The sequence below is a fragment of the Prionailurus viverrinus genome, chromosome D4 (genome assembly GCF_022837055.1).
Source record: "Prionailurus viverrinus isolate Anna chromosome D4, UM_Priviv_1.0, whole genome shotgun sequence".
In the NCBI taxonomy this organism is placed as follows: Eukaryota; Metazoa; Chordata; class Mammalia; order Carnivora; family Felidae; genus Prionailurus; species Prionailurus viverrinus.
The window spans coordinates 89,031,832-89,050,831 of NC_062573.1; the positions used below are offsets into that span (position 1 = coordinate 89,031,832).

Genomic DNA, 19,000 nt, shown 5'->3' on the forward strand with positions numbered 1-19,000 from the left:
TGGGCTTTCTGGTGACTACGTTCAAACGAGTAACGAGAAATGCACGAAAGCGGTGTCAGTAAAACATTTTAGTTAAGCTAATCCAGCCAAAACATCCATGATCAGTATAGTATGGAAATTATTAAGGCATTTCCTAGGGTTTCTTTTTGTTGCAACTCTTTGCAGTCCGTTGTGTCTTGTCCCCTTGGGGTTCAGCCCCATTTCAAGGGCTCCGTAGCCACAGCCCGGCTCTAGAGGGAGCACCGATGTAACTCGTCCACCAGCCGGCGGAGGTCCCGAGGCCTGGGGACAGCGCACGGCTCCCCCGCATTGTGGGGGGGCTCTGGGGTCTGGGGCAGGCTGCCCAGGGGTGCCCAGCAGCAGGGCCGGCATGGGAACGTGTGGGTGCTGCCGTGCGTAGCTTGATGTGGGCTTCCTTCTGGGGACACAGGTCTTCCCTGGGGGCCGGGTCCTCACCCTGGCCAGCGCCCGGGCCTCCGACTCTGGCAGCTACTCGTGCGTGGCCGTGAGTGCAGTGGGCGAGGACCGTCGGGACGTCGTCCTGTACGTCCACAGTGAGTCTCAGTCTCGGGATGCTGCCTGGGCCCGGCCGGGGGCTCAAGAAGGTGGGGCTGGGGGCGTCCCTCCCCAAACCACGTCCAAAGCGGGGTGGCGGAGGGGGCGCGCCAGCCTGAGACCGTGGCTGCCTTCGTGGGGGCGTCAGTTGGAGGTGAGCTGCTCCCCCGTCGCAGACAGGGAGGCAGGTGAGTGGCCCGCACAGCCAGGAGCTCGTGTTCAGGGAACAGGTGGGAGGAACACGACGTGGCAGGGAGAACCCCGGGCCGAGTCAGGAATCGGATGTTCTCACGGTCCTCGATCAAAGGGGTAACTGCTTTTGGGGAGCATTTAAAAATTTTAAAAACTTTAAAAAAAGGTTTTATTTTGTTTTTTTTTTTTACATTTTTTAAGTTTAGTTTGGAGAGAGAGACAGCATGAGCAGGGGAGGGGCAGAGAAGGGGGGAGGGAGAGAGAGAATCCCAAGCAGGCTCGCACCTAGAGCCCCACGTGGGGCTGGAATCCACAAAACCGTGAGATCGTGTCCCGAGCCGAATCCAAGAGTCGGACCCTTAACCAGTCGAGCCACTCGGGGGCCCCAAGACACTATGTTTCTAAAAGAATTTGAGATCGTCATAAATTCACATGCACTTGTAAGGATTAGTACAGAGAGATCCTGGGTCCCCTCTGCCCAGTGTCCCTCGACAGAATCCTCTTGTAAAGCACACAGCCACACGTGGGGGTATCGACGTGGCTATGCGTCACCATCCTGCTCAGATCTGGGGGACTCCTCTTGGAGCAGGACTGGGAAGGTCCTTGCGGGGAGGATGAGAGGCCACAGCTCGGGCCGGAGGCCCCCTCCCAGCGCTGACCCCCCCCCCCCCATGCCCTGCTGTTTGCTCCTGGCTGCCGGAAGTGGCCGGGCCTGACCCCGGGCCTGGCGTCCTGCCGGCCCCACCCACGTGCCTGAGACCCCTCTCCTGCCCCCTCCCGCAGTGCCCCCAAGCATCCTCGGGGAAGAGGTGAACGTGTCCGTCGTGGCCAACGAATCCGTGGCCCTGGAGTGCCGAAGCCAAGCCGTGCCCCCTCCCGTGCTGACCTGGAAGAAAGACGGCCGCCCCCTGGAGCCGCGGCCCGGCGTCCACCTCTCCACAGACAAGGCCTTGCTGGAGGTGTGCAGGGCAGGGCCTGGGGGGGGGGGGGGGGGGGCTACGAGATCAGTTCAGCGCAGCGTGACCCAGCGCCCGGGGCACATCCTCCTGACCTGGTCAGAAGATGCTGCAGGGGCCTCGCTCGGTCCCCACAAAGCCGAGGCTCTCGCTTTTCACCTGTTTTTTACTCCTTCTTCCAAAGCCTCCTGGCCTTTGAGGATGGGAGCCCTTCGTCGGGCCTCTGGCCCAACAAGGGGAGGGTCGATGAGGGCCGGGGACTGTGGGGACCGCAGCCTGGATTTAAATCTCAGTTCCACCTCCTCCTGGCTGGGCTGCCTCAGGCAGTGTCTCGACCACACCGGCCTCCGATCTGTCAACTGTAAGCACATCGGTGCTGCTCTTCTGGGGTGGCTGGAGTTCAAAGCCAGCCCCTAGAATGGCTCCTCCATGTCCGCTAGGGGAGGGGAGGTACTTCTCCAGCTGTTGGGGAGAAATTTCCACTCCAGCCTCTTCCTCCTGCTCCCACCCCTCTACACCTTGTGATGTGATCATTCCCAACTCTGAACACCTCATTTTGGTTTCCTGTACCCACAACTTAGCTTCGTCACCTCCTCCATCAGGATCTGACCTCTGAGGACGGGACCGACCCCCACCCCCCACCCCCCACCCCCCACCCCCCGCCACCCAATCCTTCTTCATTTTCTACCTTCCCTTCTGGTCTGCTCTGTTGGACTTTCCAAAGAGGCCGGGAGCAGATTAAAGGCGGGAGAGGGGCTGACCCAGCCACACACGCACCATCCTTAGCGGGGCTGGGCTGTGGATGTGAAGTGGGGGGAGGCGGGCGGGACCACCCTCTGGGGAGCCCAGTCCCCGTGCCGGCCCACGTCAGGCCACCACAAGCTGTGGCTTCTGGAAACGTCACGGTGCACCACGTAGGGGAGGTGCTATCATTGCCCCCAGGTTCCAGGTGGGGAGGCTGGGGCGCCGTGAGGTCAGATGACCTGCCCGAGGTCACACAGTCTGTTCAGGGGTGACCCCATCTCGGTGCTGCCCCTGCTGATGGCTCATTCTTGCTTTCGGCCAGGTGAGCAGAGCAGAGGTGGGGGACGCAGGCCGCTATACCTGCGAGGCACTGAACCAGGCGGGCCGCTCGGAGAAGCACTACAACCTGAATGTCTGGGGTGAGGGTCTCGGGGGCTGGGCTGGGGTCCCTCCCCTGTCCCTGCCGTGGCTGGCTCTCATGCCCCCAGAGGAGTGCTGCCTCCATGGTCCCGGGATCCAGGCTTTTTCTGTTCCCCGCCCCTGTCCCTTCCCGGCCCAGCACCTACCTCATACGCCTCTCTGTTCTCCCCCAGTGCCTCCTGTGTTCCCCTCGAGGGAACCCCGCATCCTGACCGTGACCGAAGGGCACCCCGCCAGGCTGTCCTGTGAATGTCGGGGCGTCCCCTTCCCTAAGATCTCCTGGAGGAAGGACGGTATGATTGCCTCCCTCACCCAGCCCCGCCCTGGGTGCCCCCCACAGTGGAGGGCTGCTCCTTGACCTCGCTGGGTGCCCCCACCCCCGAGCCTAGCTGAAACAGAGACGGGTGGGCTTCTGACACTGGGGGTAAGGGTGCTGTTTACAGAAGTGACAGTGCCCTCAGCACCTCTCTGCTCGGTCCCTGAGTCTTCCAGTGAGTGCTGGGTTGGGCCTCGGCCTTCTCTTCCTGCAGAAGCCGGCCAGGACGGGTGGGAGGACACACATTCCAGGGGGAAGGACCGGGGACCAGGGGCTTCTTTCTTGCTGCCTCCAGGTCAGCCCTTGCCAGGGGAGGGGAACAGCCTCGAGCAGGTGTCAGCGGTGGGGCGGCTGCTGTACCTGGGACAGGCCCAGCCGGCCCAGGAGGGAACGTACACCTGTGAGTGCAGCAATGTGGCGGGCAGTCGCAGCCAGGACCAGCTGCTGGAGGTGCATGGTGAGCCGGGCTGGGACGACCTGAACCCGGTGGAAAGGGCCAGAAGGGCGGGCCACCAGGCACCCCGGTAGGGCAGACCCCACCCTCCAGAATCCGAGCAAAGACAGAAACAGTGACGATGAGAACAATTTCCCGTCCCCCCTTGGCCACTGGGGTTTTACGAGCTGCCCCCCGCTCAATCAGCCTCTTCCAGCTCGTGACCTACGCGCGTGCGCGTGGGAGGGGCGCCACGATCCCAAGTAGCCCCCCGTGGGCCCGGAGAAACAAAGTTTATCTGGACAAACCTCTGTGAGGTTCCTGCACAGAACGGGAGCCTGTCTCCAGAGACTTGTCCTGCAGCGATGCAATTAAATACCGCAGCCTTGTAGACATCTAGAAAATTCTAGAAAATAAAACCAAGAAAAGCGCCGTTCAGCATCCCACCTATGGAATGACGCCCTCCCCCAAACAGTCCCAGTGTCCCGTTTAGGCCCCCAGGAAGCCCCTCGTTTCTGAGGAAGGAGACCCCTCACAGATCTTCAGGGCTGTGCTGTGACTTTATTCTCCAAACAGAGGGCCTGCCCCTGATTCCCAGGGTGCAGGAGAGGGGCCGAGAGGTACTGGGGCGGCCCCCGTTATAGAGATGGAAAACAGAGGCCCAGAGAGGTGAGGTCACCCGGCAAGGTCACACAGCCAGGGAGTGGCCGGGGGAGCACAGGCCGAGTGGGGGCCAGCCCGGCTCGCGGCAGACGCTTGGTGCCCCGGTGGCCACAGCGGCCCTCCCTGACGCGCTTTCCCCTCATCCCCAGTGCCGCCTCGGATCGCTGGCCCCCGGGAGCCCCACACGCACGTCTCTGTGGTCCAGGACGGGGAGGCCACTCTGTGGTGCAACGTCACAGGGAAGCCCCCGCCCAGGGTGACGTGGGAGTGGGGCGGCCAGCCGGTGAGGGCCGAGGCCGGCCTGCTGCTGCGGAACCAAGGCCAGAGTCTGCACGTGGGGCGGGCGCAGGCTGCCCACAGCGGACGCTACACCTGCGTGGCCGAGAACGTGGCCGGAAGGGCCGAGAGGAGGTTTGCGCTCTCCGTGCTGGGTGAGGACCCGCAGCGTGCTGGAGGAGGGCGGGATGCGGGGCCCGCGGGGGAGAACAAGGCCCGTTCCAGCTGCCGGTACAGCCCCTGGTTCTCCCAGGAGTCAGGCCTGCTGTTGGGGGAAGCCTTGAACCCCGCTCTCAAAATCAAACAGCCCTCATGTCCCCCGTCCCTCTCTCCCTTACTTGCTGTTCCCCTACTCTGTTCCTCGCACTGGGGAAATAAGCAGTCTCTATCCCGCGTGACTCATGTGTGGTGGGGGGAACCCAGGGCCTAGGAGAGACAAGGAAGAGCCTGAACGCTTGTCATGGGAAGTCAGGGCGGCTTCCTGTAGGAGGTGACCTTTAAGCTGAAACGTAAAAGCTGAGTGGAAGTTAACCAGGTGCCGGGGTGGGGGAAGGGGATGAGTGGGGGGGGGGGGGGCAGAGGGAACACACTGTACAGAGGCCTGGACAGGTGACACGGCACTTTCAGGGTGACTGCCGCCACATCCTCGTGATTCCAGTCTTTTATTGAGCGCCTACTGTATGCCTCAGGGTGGGGGCAGGAAGTGGTAGGAGATAAGGTGAGCAGGGATGGGTTTGGCGAGGCCTCTCTCATCATGGCCCCCACCCCTGCCACTGCCTCGGGATCCCTGGAGCGTGACCTCCTTCTGAGTGGGTCCTTTAGGAAGCACAGAGATGCTTGGCGTGTGGGTTTAGGGGGCATATCTGTGTCCACCCCGGCCCTAATTCCGGTCTAGTTGCTGAGCATTGACTCCGTACCAGGCAGCGTGCTGAGTTCTTACTGAATCCTCCTGGCGTCCTTCTGAGGGAGCGGGGAAACTGAGGCCCAAGGTTTGGCTGCTGCCAAAGCCCAGCCTGTGGGCACCCGTCTCTCCCTCCAGCGGGAGCCACTCTGATCTTGTCACTTCTGTTCCTCAGACTCTCCCGACCGGGGGTGGGTGTCCTTGCGGGGCACAACTGTTGGGGGACAGAGAAGGAGCATACAGCCCCCATATGCGGCCTGAGTGTGGTTTCTCCTCTGTGTCTAGTGCCCCCAGAGCTCACCGGAGACTTGGACCCAGTGACCAACGTCTCTGCTGCCCTGCACGGCCCCTTGACGCTGCTCTGCGAAGCCACAGGCGTCCCACCCCCACGGGTCCGCTGGTTCCGAGGGGAGGAGCCCATCAGCCCCGGGGAGGACACCTACCTCCTGGCAGGTAAGGTGCCAGCCAGGGGAGAGTCTGGTTGTCAGGTCTGGACCTCTGCCTCCGCCTCTGTTTATCACTTGCCCCTGCCCACTGACCCTTCGCTGCCAGGCCTGGTTGGGAAAACCATTTAGCCATCGGTCCCCCAAGAATGCAGCCGAAAACACTGGCTAGGTGAGGTAAACGACTGGCTTTAAATAAGCGTGGAAAAGACTTCTGCTCGGTTTCCCTCCTGAAGACGGACAGCGACTATGTGCACAGTTAAGGCTCTGATAAGTCTTGCCGCAAAAATTCTCATGGCATGTCCATAACATCCCCCAGAACAGTGACACACTTTCAAAATGCTGAGCCAAGCACCTTCTCCTCTGAATATTCATCCTCCCCACAGAGCTGGTTTGTGATAGTTCTTACTGGGGAACTATGAAAGGGGAAACTGGGGCCCAAGAGGCAGTGTCGCATCCACGTTTTGCAAGAACCTCAAGACCCCCCTGAAGTTCAGCCTCGGTGACCCAGCAGTTGTTCCACGTAGCCAAAGCTGGGATGACAAATTAGGTTCCCCTGTGCACCACTTCTGAGCACTTGGTGGGGGCTGCTAGATGCCTTGCGATAGGAATTCGGAGACTGCATCTGGGCGGAGGAGAGCATGGTGATCCATTAGTGATGTCTGCCCCCGGGTGATCCATTGGTGATGTCTGCCCCTGGGGTGATCCATTAGTGATGTCTGCGCCGGGGTGATCCATTAGTGATGTCTGCCTCGGGTGATCTATTAGTGATGTCTGCCCCTGGGTGATCCATTGGTGATGTCTGCCCCCGGGTGATCCATTGGTGATGTCTGCCCCTGGGGTGATCTATTAGTGATGTCTGCCCTGGGTGATCCATTAGTGATGTCTGCCCCCGGGGTGATCCATTAGTGATGTCTGCCCCCAGGGTGATCTATTAGCGATGTCTGCCCTGGGTGCAGGAACGGTAGTAATGGTATATCCGGTGTATCTGCCTTCCGTGGGCAGGTCTTAGATGATCCTTGGGTTTTCCTGGGAGGAACTGGCTCACCTCTGAGAGGTCCTTGGGAGAAGGTGGCTTTTTTCCAGGGCCACCAGAATCCCATGGCAGGGGGTGGGGGACGTCAGGAGTCTGACCTGGACCGGGACTACAGAGCCCATTTTTAGCCCTAGTCAATTTCTAGAACCAAGGGTAGCCAGCTTACAGATCCTTCTTATTAGAACAGGGCCCTCAAGTTTACCCATGCACTAATGTCCGGGGCTCTCTCTACCTGTTTATCCTCCTGGGCCTTAGTTTTCCCATCTGAGGAATGGGACGCTGGGGGAGGTAGACACACACACAGCGAATTGCCAAACCTGACACACTCCTCTTCTGGTGGGCAGCCTGGGTTCAGCTTGGAACAGAGGCTGTTCAGAGCCGTGCCTGGAGTCCACTCCCCTCCCTCCCCAGGTGGCTGGATGCTGAAGATGCCCCGGGCACAGGAGCGAGACAGAGGTTTCTACTCATGCCTGGCAAGCAACGAGGCTGGGGAGGTTCGGAGGAACTTCAGTGTGGAGGTCCTGGGTACGCCCTAGCCCGTTCCTATGAGCACCCCACGAATCCCTCCTCTCTTGTCTTGGAGCTTCTGGGGGCTATCCCCAGGACTAAGGGCTCATGCTCTAGGGAGCACTCAACACAGGAAGGGGGGAAAGACCAAGCCTTATTTTGTTTGCCTCATCAGTGGCCTCTGCTCTGAAGTTGCCATGGAACTTTCTGGAAACAGCAGGGACTAACCCCAAGTGACAGGGGGCACATATTTTCAATACCACCCAACTGTCTTCACAGGAAGAGGGGAGGGACCAAGCCTTGTTTTCTTTGCCTCATCAGCGGCCTCTGCTCTGAAGTTGCCATGGAACTTTCCGGAAACAGCAGGGACTAACCCCAAGTGACAGGGGCACATATTCTCAACACCACCCAACCATCTTCCTCTGATCAGGGCCTTCCTGCAGAGGCACTGGGACTTCCCTCAGCCAGCAGCAAATGTTTATGGAACTCACTGCCCGTGGAAGCAGGCCTAAGGGGATGGGAAACCGAGGCACAGGAAACTGAAGGCGGTTGCCTTGGGCACTTGGTTCTGGGCTCTTGGCTTCCTGATTCATGGTTGTTCAGCCAACCCTGGTCAGTAACCGTCCGTCTCCCTGCTTCTTCCCAGTTCCTCCCAGGATTGAGAACGAGGACCTGGAGGAAGCAGTCAAGGTCCCCGAGGGGCAGACAGCCCACCTGACGTGCAACGCCACAGGTGAGGGCCACTCACGGTGGGTTGGGACAAGCATGAGAAGTCAGCTTCAGAGAGGAGGGGGTGCCCGGGGCTTCCGGCCTGCCCCCAGCCCCAGTGCTCCCTGTGGAAGGTCTCTGTACATCTGGAACTTGGCACCACATCCCTGCTTGTCTTCGCACAGGCTCTGCCTCTGCCCCAAACACTCCTCCCCTCTCCTCACCTGGCTAGAGACCTCAACTTCTAGGACTTTCCACAACGCATCCTTGGCTGATCCCTTGGGCCCGTGGGCTGCCTCCACTGGGGTCCCACAGGCCCCAGGGCTTTCTTATCACAGCCCCAAGCACCCTGGACCATAGTAACCTTGACATCTGTATACCCCAGCTGGGATCTGAGGTCCATGAGGACCCAAGGACTGCCTTGTCACCGTGGTTCTCCCAGTGCCTACCAGAGGAGGCTCCCATTAATGCTTGTGGACTGGGGGGGATGGATGGGTGAATGGATGAAAGGAATAACTTGCCTTTCTGTCTTGCCTGTCTACACCAAGCGATCTCTGCCCCGTCCTCCCTAAAGAAAAGGCAGTCAGCCACATAGGAAAGGTCCCGGGCCAGGCTTGGAGGCTGCTCCTATGTCGTGCCCTGCTGCAGGGGCCTCTGGCCTGAGAATGGAAAATCTATGTCCCCTGCCCTACCCCGGAGCCACCTCTGACCTCTTGGCCAACCCAGTCAGAACCTTCTGAATGGTCTCCTCTGCCTGTCCCCCTCCTTACAGGCCACCCACAGCCCAAGGTCACGTGGTTCAAAGATGGCCGGCCCCTGGCTGGTGGAGACGCCTACCGCATTTCTCCAGACGGAGCTCTCCTGCAGATCGTCCAGGCCGACCTGTCTAGTTCTGGCCACTACTCCTGCATTGCAGCCAGTGCCGTAGGGGAGAAGACCAAACACTTCCAACTTAGCGTCCTGGGTAGGTGCTGGGCATCTCCGGGCCTCCCTGGGCGCCGAAAGGAGGGGGAGCCAAGGTGGCCAGCGCCGAACAGACAGCTTCCCACAAAGCACTCTGCTATTTTTTTTCTTTCCCATTTCTTCAGGTTCAACAACAACAAAAATAGTCATAGCTGTATTGGCTGAACGTTTGTCACGGGCTGGGCGTTTGCACAGGCCTGATTGGTTGGACAAGCCTGGGGGGTGGGAGATGTGCTTGTCCCTCTGTGTCACCAACGAAGCGCTGAGGCTTGGAGAGGTGACCGGGCCCCCAGGTGTCCGTCCGTCTCCCGAGGGTAGTTGGCACGGACTGTCCCGGCAGGAGAAACAGGAATCTAGAAAATGAGAGGACTTAATAAATAAAATCTGCTTGTACAAATGCTGGGGGTGAAAGGGACGGTCCCCTGCAGGACCTGAAAGAGGAAATCTTAGGACCAATGAGAGCAGAGGGAGAGGGGGACAGATTGGAACACAAGCCGAGTTGACAAGGCTCTGGTACATTAGTAGATGGGCTGGCTGTTAAGAGCCTTCTGGGGAAATTGAGGCGGGAATCGTCCTAAACTTCCCCTGGGGCACTGCTTAGCGGTGGAAAGCGTAGGCTCAGAAGCGAAGCACCAGGAGCTGAGATCTTTCTGGATCCTTGGGCCCAGGATTAGGGATCTCTGTTAACGATTGTGGCACCCCCCCCACCCCCGCCTCCCAACAGTGGTTCCCACCATCCTGGGAGTGACCGAGGACAGCGCGGATGAGGAGGTGACAGTGACCATCAACAACCCCATTTCTCTGATCTGTGAGACACTGGCCTTCCCCTCCCCCACCATCACCTGGATGAAGGACGGTGCCCCGTTTGAGGCCTCGAACAACATCCAGATGCTCCCAGGTGATGCCCTCTGTCGGTTGGAGGAAGGGACTGGTGAGCCTGAGTTCGTGTGACCTTGGGGGTGACCCTGCCCCCTGCCCCCACAAGCAGGCACCCACGGGCTGCAGATCCTGAATGCCCAGAAGGAAGATGCGGGACAGTATACCTGCGTGGTCACCAATGAACTTGGGGAGGCCATGAAGAACTACCACGTGGAGGTGCTCAGTGAGTCGGGGACCCTCCCGGGCACCGGCAGGGCGGGCAGGAGGCCGCCTGGGAGCCCTGGGGCCCCGGCACCTGGGCCACACGGATGCCCTAGGTATCTTCATGTGGCTTACCTCCTCTGACGGTCCCCAGGCAGCCAGGCCTGACTCAGTCATTGTAGGACCAAGGGCACCAGCAGATGGAAACAAGTGAGTCAGGACTTGGGCCACATGGACGCAGATTCCCGCCAGTCCCGGTTTCCTTCTGTCACCCGCGCCGCGGTGCGGCCAGAGGCCCTACACCTTGAGACCTGGCACCCCCAGAATGGCCCCCAGAGGTCACCCCAGGAAGTCCCCCGCCTCAGACCTGCCCTGTCCCGTAAATCGCTCTCAACCAACACTCTCTCCCCTAAATGAACAGTGACAGGAGCGGGTCGGTCTCCAGGGTCCCTGTGGCTCTGCTCTTGGGAACCAGCCGCCCATTTCTGGGATGGCCCTGGGGCCACTGGGACGGCACTGGGTCTCAGCAGCCCTTTCCTAAGCCTGCTCCTCAGACCCCCTTGTGGCTTTCAGTCCCTCCTTCCATCTCCAAAGACGACCCCTCGGGGGAGGCCGGCGTGAAGGAAGTGAAGACCAAGGTCAACAGCACTCTGACCCTGGAGTGTGAGTGCCGGGCCGTGCCCCCGCCCACCATCAGTTGGTACAAGGATGGACGGGTAAGCTTGGGGCCCCGGGGTCCCCCTGCTTCTGCTTGGAACCTTCCGGAGAAGGCAGTCAGAGCACCTGGCCCCAGAGCTGGCCTGGGCCCTGCCCCACTTTATATTTTAATAAGAAATCCAGTTCTTTGTAGGGAACAGGTGTCATCAACATTAAACTCCACATTCACCTGTTTAACTCACCCGGGTTTTCGGCTACACGGGTTCAGGGTTCAAAACTAACCCTAACCCTAACCCTCACTTTGTGTTGTATTTTTAAAATTTTATTCGACTCTAAGTACTCTCATCTAGGTCTTTTCTGCCCCTTCTTTTTTTTTTTTTTTTTTAATGTTTGTTTATTTTTGAGAGAGAGAGAGAAAGACAGTGAGTGGGGGAGCGGCAGAGAGAGAGGGAGACACAGAATCGAAAGCAGGCTCCAGGCTCGGAGCTGTCAGCACAGAGCCCGATGCGGGGCTCGAATCCACGAACCGCGAGATCGTGACCTGAGCTGAAGTTGGATGCTTAACCGACTGAGCCACCCAGGCGCCCCTGCTCATTTCCGACCGCCCCCCTCCCACTCTTCCCACCCCCAGCCCGTGACCCCCAGCCAGCGGCTGCGCATCCTGGGCGAAGGCCGGCTCCTCCAGATCCGGCCCACGCAGGTCTCGGATTCAGGGCGATACCTGTGCGTGGCCACCAACGTGGCTGGCGAGGATGACCAGGACTTCAATGTGCTCATCCAGGGTGGGTGGGGGCCGGTGGGGCGGGGGCGGCACAGGTGGGGTGGGGAGTGTCCCTGCTTCTGGAATGGTCTAGCAGGAGGACTCTGTCCCCGGCGGCTGGTTCTTCTTCTCATTGCTGGCCGCCATGTCTTACCCCCAGACCCCTGGCCCAGGCCTCTTCCCTTAACTGACTGTGACCTGGGGACATCACTGCCCTTCCCCCGCCTCCCCGCCTTGGTTTTACCTTTGTAAGATGTGGGTCATCCAATCAGGTGGCCTCGGGGGCCCCCTCCACTTCTGAAAGCCAGTGGTTTTGTGCCTCTGTGCTCCGCTCAGCGAACCCTAGTTACAACTTCGTGTCTGCTTCCTCCCCTGAGAGGTGTCACCATGCCACACAGTCTCTTGAGTCCACTGGACGTGAGCTGCAGAGGGCAGAACTCCATCCCAGTGCCTAGCATAGTAGCTGCTCAATAAACACTGTCTGAAAGAATAAGTATCTTCGAAAGCTGCCTCGACCTTAGGGGTCTCCTCTAACCGTGGACTTCTCCAGCCCCGAGAGAGGCTGGCACGGGAGTCTCTTGGAACAGAAGCGCACCCCCATCCCTCAGCTGTGCGTCCTAATGGCTCTGTCCCCCACCCCAGTGCCCCCCATGTTCCAGAAGCTGGGCGATGCCGGTGTGGACTTCGAGATCCCGTCCAGGGAAGAAGAGGTCCGCGGTGGGGTGACGGAGTACCGGGAGATTGTGGAGAACAACCCTGCCTACCTGTACTGCGATACCAATGCCATCCCTCCCCCGGAGCTCAGCTGGTACAGGGAGGGCCAGCCCCTCTCGGCCGCAGACGGGGTGTCTGTTCTGCAAGGTAGTTTAGGGTGTGCCCGGGAGGTCGGGGCGTCTGCAGGCAGGGATCGGGGGCACACTCACCTCGCACTGCCCTTACGTGTCCTGGGAACTCTCCTGTGTGCTGCTTGCTCTGTGACCGCGGGCAGGCCGCACAACCACCCTGGACCTTAGCTGCCTTTTGTAAACTCGGGCTAGTTTACAAAACTATTTGAAGGCAGGAGCAGGATCCCCCTTTGCCTCTGGTTTCTAGAACGAGCCCTTTGCTTATTTGAAGGCAGGAGCAGGATCCCCCTTTGCCTCTGGTTTCTAGAACGAGCCCACCTCTGGGCTTCAAGGTCTGTAAGGTCCTGGGATGATTGGCCAAAGCTGATGTCTTTCTCTGCAGGGGGAGGCGGTTCCTTTATTGTGATCTCATGAGGACCACACTGGGGCGGGGGGTGGGAGTCCAGGCATGGAGCCCTGTATCGTCTCATCAGGGGGGAGATCATGTGACCTTTCAACGTAGGATTTGGCCTGTGTCCTGCCAGGCCGGGGGCGATGGTGGGGCTGGCTGGGGGAGCCCAGGCCTCTAGACGAACAGGGCCATTCCAAGGGTCGTACTTTGGTGCTCGCAAAAGAAGACAGCCTCTTGGAGACGGACGAGAGGCGATGCTTACTGAAGCTGCTTATTGCTGTCAGAAACCCCCGGACTGACCCCTCAGCCAGGCTACTGCCCTTGGACTTGGACACTGATCCAGATCCTGGGTACACAGTGAGCTCAGTCACATGCTGATTCCTACCTCAGGTCCTGACCAGAGGTTAATCCCAGCCATCAGCTGATCCCCTGGTCCTAGCCATTAACCTCCAACCCTACCACTGCCCTCTGACCCTGGCCACCGACCCCTAAGCATGGGCACATGGTGGTGGTGGCCACAGGTGGACCTTAATTCTGAACCTGACCATAGATCAACTTTACGTATCAAGTGACCCCCCCCCCCCCCCCGCCACGCCAAAACGCAGCCACTGTTTCTCCAGTCCTGGCTACTGTCCCCAGCTCTGTAGGTAACGAGCCCCTGCTTCTGACCCTGGCCACAAGCACACCACAGCCTGGGCCAGCGATCCCCCAACCCAGACTCCTGAACTCATAGTGACCCCAACCCTGCTCCGCCGGAGACCATCGCTAGCCCCCTCCATAGATGCCAGGATCTGGCGCTGGCTGTCTCTTGATCACAGAGTCCCAGGTGACACCCCCAGCCCCCCGCTTCCCCCTCCCCCGCAATCACCACAGCCCAAGAGCTGCCTCCTCGCCTCCGAAAAGCCAACGCCTGGACCTTTGCCCAGCTCTCTGCCCCCTCCCTCTGCCTTCATCACGGAGCTGGGTTCAGCGCCGCCGGGCACTCTTGGGAAGCCTCAGTCCTTCCATCTGTGAGATGGGAGTGGTCCTGGCACACAGAGTCAGAGGCCGGGAAAATGCTCAGCCCAGGGCCGGGCACCCCGCAGGCGGGGCAGGCTGATTCTCCTCCATTGATCTCCGAGGAGGTGGGCCGGGGACGTCTCCCAGGTCCCCTCCAGGGGAAAGAGCGGGCCTCCTTGCCCTCGTTCAGGTCTCGGTCCTGTGTCCCCGCAGGAGGTCGGGTCCTGCAGATTCCCCTGGTGCGTGCAGAGGATGCCGGGAAATACTCATGCAAGGCCTCCAACGAGGTGGGCGAGGACTGGTTGCACTACCAGCTGCTTGTGCTGAGTGAGTGGCCGGCCTGGGCCCTGGGGGGGGGGGGGGGGTCTGGGTCTGCAGGGCCCATGGCAGGGGGTGGGGAGGGGCTCCTTGCCGTAGGGGCTCAAGGCAGAGTGCATAGCCAGTCCTGCTGTACCGACAGGTTGATAACATAAGGCACACGACCTTGGACTGGGGGCAGATTCCAAGTGGCTCTGTCGCCTTGGGCAAATCACGGGCGTCCGTCCCTGTGCCCCAGGGTCCCTAGCTGTGGCGCCGAGGGGGGCTTGGCCGGTAGGGCACAGGGACGGGCTGCTCTCACCTCCACACCCGCCCCCCTACCCCAGCGACCTTTCCCAGGCAGGCTGCCCACTCCTCAACCTGCTGTCTCTGACCCCCAGCCCCACCTGTGATCCTGGGTGACACAGAGGAGCTGGTGGAGGAGGTGACGGTCAACGCCAGCAGCACCGTCAGCCTCCAGTGCCCGGCCCTGGGCAACCCCGTGCCCGCCATCTCATGGCTCCAGAACGGGCTGCCTTTCTCCCCGAGCCCACGGTTGCAGGTCCTGGAGGACGGGCGCGTCTTGCAGGTGAGGACGTCCCCCGTGACTCAGTCCTGCTGGTCCGGGGACCAAGGAGCTGACGTTATCTGTGCCAAACGAGGCTCTTTGCCCGAGAGCGTGTCGGAGCCCCTGGGATTAAGTTCTGCCCACCAAATAATCCTACGTGAGGAGCTCGCTGGCAGCCCAGGGCCACACGGAGTACCCGCAGAGGACACATACGTGTGCCACATCTAGAGCCCGACGCGGCAGGAAAGCCGCACGACCCTCACAGAGCTGGGCCCGGCACCCTCGGTCACCCAGATCCAGGCACAGCTGTACGGGTGCCCAGCACAGCACGGAGCGGCCCTGCTCGGGGCTGGGGTTGGGGGGGGACGGTTGTCACCATCTAGTTTGCTATAGGGAATCACCTAGCACCAAGCTCACACTGTGCCCCGAATGTCCCAAAGAGCCCTTGACGGACGTGGGGTGGGGGGTGCCCCTCGAGCACTGCTCCGTGCAGACAAAGGCGGCGGGCAGACAAAGGAGCCCTCACGGTCCTTCCTGGGGGAGCCCAGAGCCCGCAGGCCCGTGGTGTCTCCCGGGCACCTTGTCCCTGCGCCCGCAGGTCTCCACGGCCGAGGTGGCCGATGCCGCCAGCTACATGTGTGTGGCCGAGAACCCGGCGGGCTCCTCGGAGAAGCTCTTCACCCTCAGGGTACAAGGTGAGCCGGGCTGAGCAGCGGCCCCTGGGGGGCTCCCAGCTCGGGAGGGCCGCTGCTCCCTCTCTGATCTCTGAGCCTTGTGTCGTCATCCGTGGGGTAGTCGTGACAAATAGTCGGGACTGCACAGCCGTGCTTAAAAGACGCGCCAAGGCAAGGCGCCAGGAGCTCCGGAGGGCCGTGCTCCACTCTGTGGCTCCCTGCCCCCCTGACCCGAACGCGCTCTCATGGGTCTTTCTTTCTCCCGGTGGCTGCGGGGACAGCCCCACCACGAATCACAGGCCCAAGCTTGGAGCAGGTCACTGCCACGGTCAACAGCAGCGTCTCCCTGTCCTGTGACGTCCATGCTCACCCGAGCCCTGAGGTCACGTGGTACCGGGACGGCCAGGCCGTCTCCCTGGGAAAAGAGATCTTCCTCCGGCCTGGTGGGTAAACTGAGGCTTGGAGCCCAGCCTGAGGCTGTGTGGGGAGTCAGAGTTGCTTCCCCAAACCTGGGGACCACACCGGGAGTCTGGGAGGACTTGGGGACTGTGGGCCGGGGCCCTGGGGCCTATTTGCTGGTGCGAGGGGCCGGCTCCCCTCCCCAACAGGCACCCACACGCTGCAGCTGGCCAGGACGCAGCCGTCAGACTCCGGGATGTACATGTGTGAGGCCCTCAACGCCGCCGGCCGAGACCAGAAGCTGGTGCAGCTTAGCGTGCTGGGTACGTCCTGCCTGTCCCCCACTCCTTCAGTGAGCCCTCGGCCCCACACGCTGAGGCAGCACAGCCAGGAAAGGGGGCAGCCGGCCCCCGGGGGAGCCTGGGATGCCCTGCACCCTCTCTGGGCAGCAGGGTGGGTAACATCCTGGCCTGTAGAGTTGGACACGTTGCGTTTGAGACCCACCTGTGCGCTTCGTTGCTCTGTGATCTGGGGCAAGTCGCGTTCCCTCTCTGAGCCTCAGGCCTCCCGTCTGTAAGGTGACGGTTGGCACAAGAATGGTTTGTGAGTGCTTACCCGGCACGCCGTGAGCCCCGAGGTCGAGGAGGGGACAGCAGGACAGCCGCAGGGGGGCTGGCCCAGGAGGGGCCCTTCCCAAGCTGATTGATCCGAGGTTCTCAGCATGCGGCCTTTGTCGGGGCCTCTGGTCTTCAGACTCCTCTTGGGGAGAAGCTGGCCCAAGTCGTCATGACCCAGAGCTCACTGGAGGTTTCCAGCTAGCCCCAGGGCCGGTTGATTTATTAGCGCGGTGTTCACCTACTGTGTGTGCCCTGTGGCGGGTCCCGTGGGCTCATGGCCGGGGGTGGGGGCTTCTGTGCTGGTTTGCTGGAGGGACGTGGGCTGTGGGGGACCCCCATGGGGGGCTCTGACCCAGCCAGGGCCTGCCCCGTGCAGCGAAGAGCCCAGGAAGGCCATCAGAGGATCTCCCCATCTAAGAAACTGAGGCCCAGAGAGGGCAGGAGGCTTTTCCCAGGACCTGGACTCTCGTCCCCCCCGCTCCCCGGGTCTGCGTCATCCCTGGGGCCGGCTCCATTGTGTGACCCCTGTGGGCCTCCGTCGGCTGTCTCCCCTGGATGGAACCAGGGAGGACACCGGGAAGGCTGCTGTGCCTCAGTCCGCTCACCTGTTTTCCCAGTGCCCCCCACCTTCAGGCAGGCTCCCGGCGGCCCCCAGGATGCGATCCTGGTCCGGGCTGGGGACAGAGCAGTCCTGAGCTGTGAGACCGACTCACTCCCTGAGCCGACCGTGACCTGGCTTAAAGACGGGCAGCCCCTGGTCCCGACGCAGCGCACCCGGGCTCTGCTGGGTGGGCAGAGGCTGGAGGTCCAGGACACCCAGGTGAGCGGCCCCGAGGCATGGGCAACACTGGGTGGTCGTGGGGCCCCGTCCTGGTGAGCCCAGGGGGCAGGCAGGATCAGGCAGCTGCGTGGCAGGGTGTAGGGACGGTCACCTCCTTAGTCTACGGGGCCTCGCACCAAGTTGCTTAAACCGACCTTGAGCCGTCCGTGCCCCGGCACCTGCCTCCATTTCCCTGGGATCTAGAAGCCTTCTCCAGGCCCCCCTGGCTGCGACCCTCTGGGAGCCTGCTCTGCCCACCCTCCCTGGTGTGGATTAGATGCTCACAAGTGTTTGTTGGATGGATATTTGCTGCTCCTCTGGGAAACCTTGCTGGGCTCCCGTCTCCTGGCCCAGCTCTGGCCCCCCGCAGTGAGGGGCTTTTTCCTCCAGGCTTCACTGATGTGCAGGCCCAGGGGCGGGTGGGGGTCCAGAACCTATGCACTCACCCTCCAACAACCCTCCTGCTTCTTGAGGTTCTTGGGAAAGGCCAGCGGGTCCCGTCTCCTCTTCGGCTTCCCGGGCGGGACCAGCATATTTGGGGAGTCCCTTCTCCAGAAGGTTCTGAGGCCTGGGTGTTGTGGGGGGCCCTAGGTATCCCCCTCCCAGCCTCGTGCACACCATCACCGTGTGCTCTCTTTGTCCCAGGTGTCGGATAAAGGTTTATACAGCTGTAGAGTCAGCAATACCGCGGGGGAAGCCATGCGGACGTTTGTCCTCACTGTCCAGGGTAAGCTGGGGACCAGCCTGAGAGCATTGCCGTGGGACCCCCTAGCAGCACACAGGGCCGCCAAGGATGGGAGGGGCAGTAGCTAGAAAGAGTCAGTGGCCCTGCGTACTTAGGGCACAGGATACGGCACTGAAAAGACCAGGACTGTTGTTGACTTGCTCTCTGGGGCTCAGCAGGGCGCCTTGGTTCCTCTGAGCCTTGAGTTTATCTTCCGGTGAAAGGAAGAAAAGTGGTACCTGCCTACTCGGCAGACAGGGAGCGTTCGATCGACGGGCTGCCGTGAGTGTATCTATAAAGCGCCCAGCACGGCCCTGGGAGAGTCAGGCAGTTGGAGCCCTGCGGCCACGTCGCCACTATTTTGAGCCCTGGGGGGCCTGCTCCCTCAGCCCAAGGACCGAACACAGATGGCATTTGACTGGATGTGGCTCAAGCTGGGGGAAAAGGGGGAGCTCGCTTTAGGGAAGTAAAGGATGAAGGCTCAGCCAGACTTTCTTGGCATCAGGTATTGTATCGGTTAGAATATAAGCTCAGCTGTGTAACAAAGAGACCCGAAACCCCAGTGGATTAAACGAGAGAGAACTTTACCTTTCTCGTGCAAAAGCCCAGAGGTGCGTGTCTAGGCTGGGGGTCGGTGGGGGGGAGCTCGGGGCCTTCCGAGCGGTAGGTAAATTACTGAGTGGTAATTCGGGGCCCGGGATCTTTCCGTCCTGTCGGCCACCCGCCCCTTAGGGCACTGCCCCTGTCCACATGCATCCCGCCCCAGTTCACAGGAAGCAGAAAGGAGCAGGAGCAGAGGGCAAGCGTTTTTGTTTTGAGCGAGTGATGCCTGGATCCCATCAGTGGGAATATAGGCCGCTGGCCCCAGCAGGCTGCAAGGGAGACTGGGAAATGTAGTTCTACCTGAGCGAGCCCGTACTCTGCTAAACTGCTGTGCGAGATGGGAAGGACAGGTGCGTGGGGGGGGGGGGGGGTGGGGGGTGGGGGCGGACATCAGCTGTCCGCCCCAGAAGGCAAAGCCAGGAGCCTGCCCACCAGGCAAGTAGCAGGTGGAGC

The 19,000-nt window shown here is 61.0% G+C and overlaps 1 protein-coding gene and 1 long non-coding RNA gene across 2 annotated transcripts in view; one reads left to right on the plus strand and one right to left on the minus strand.

Moving 5' to 3' along the window:
- The window catches only part of HMCN2 (hemicentin 2), a 145,571-nt gene that overhangs the window by 88,719 nt on the left and 37,852 nt on the right, over positions 1-19,000 (plus strand). Inside the window, 22 exon segments of the mRNA XM_047830705.1 lie at positions 431-554; positions 1,531-1,706; positions 2,770-2,866; positions 3,041-3,160; positions 3,479-3,640; positions 4,429-4,710; positions 5,742-5,909; positions 7,347-7,460; positions 8,089-8,175; positions 8,923-9,114; positions 9,838-10,011; positions 10,102-10,215; positions 10,767-10,909; positions 11,482-11,632; positions 12,253-12,471; positions 14,059-14,172; positions 14,544-14,731; positions 15,309-15,405; positions 15,666-15,827; positions 15,993-16,106; positions 17,018-17,220; positions 17,866-17,947. Of these exon segments, the coding sequence (XP_047686661.1) occupies positions 431-554; positions 1,531-1,706; positions 2,770-2,866; positions 3,041-3,160; positions 3,479-3,640; positions 4,429-4,710; positions 5,742-5,909; positions 7,347-7,460; positions 8,089-8,175; positions 8,923-9,114; positions 9,838-10,011; positions 10,102-10,215; positions 10,767-10,909; positions 11,482-11,632; positions 12,253-12,471; positions 14,059-14,172; positions 14,544-14,731; positions 15,309-15,405; positions 15,666-15,827; positions 15,993-16,106; positions 17,018-17,220; positions 17,866-17,947 (3,283 nt within the window).
- Positions 9,255-12,692, minus strand: LOC125150600 (uncharacterized). Its single transcript, XR_007146401.1, has 4 exons — positions 12,534-12,692; positions 11,855-12,032; positions 9,956-10,021; positions 9,255-9,466 (listed from the first exon to the last, which is right to left on the minus strand). It is a non-coding gene; the product is annotated as an uncharacterized LOC125150600 (long non-coding RNA).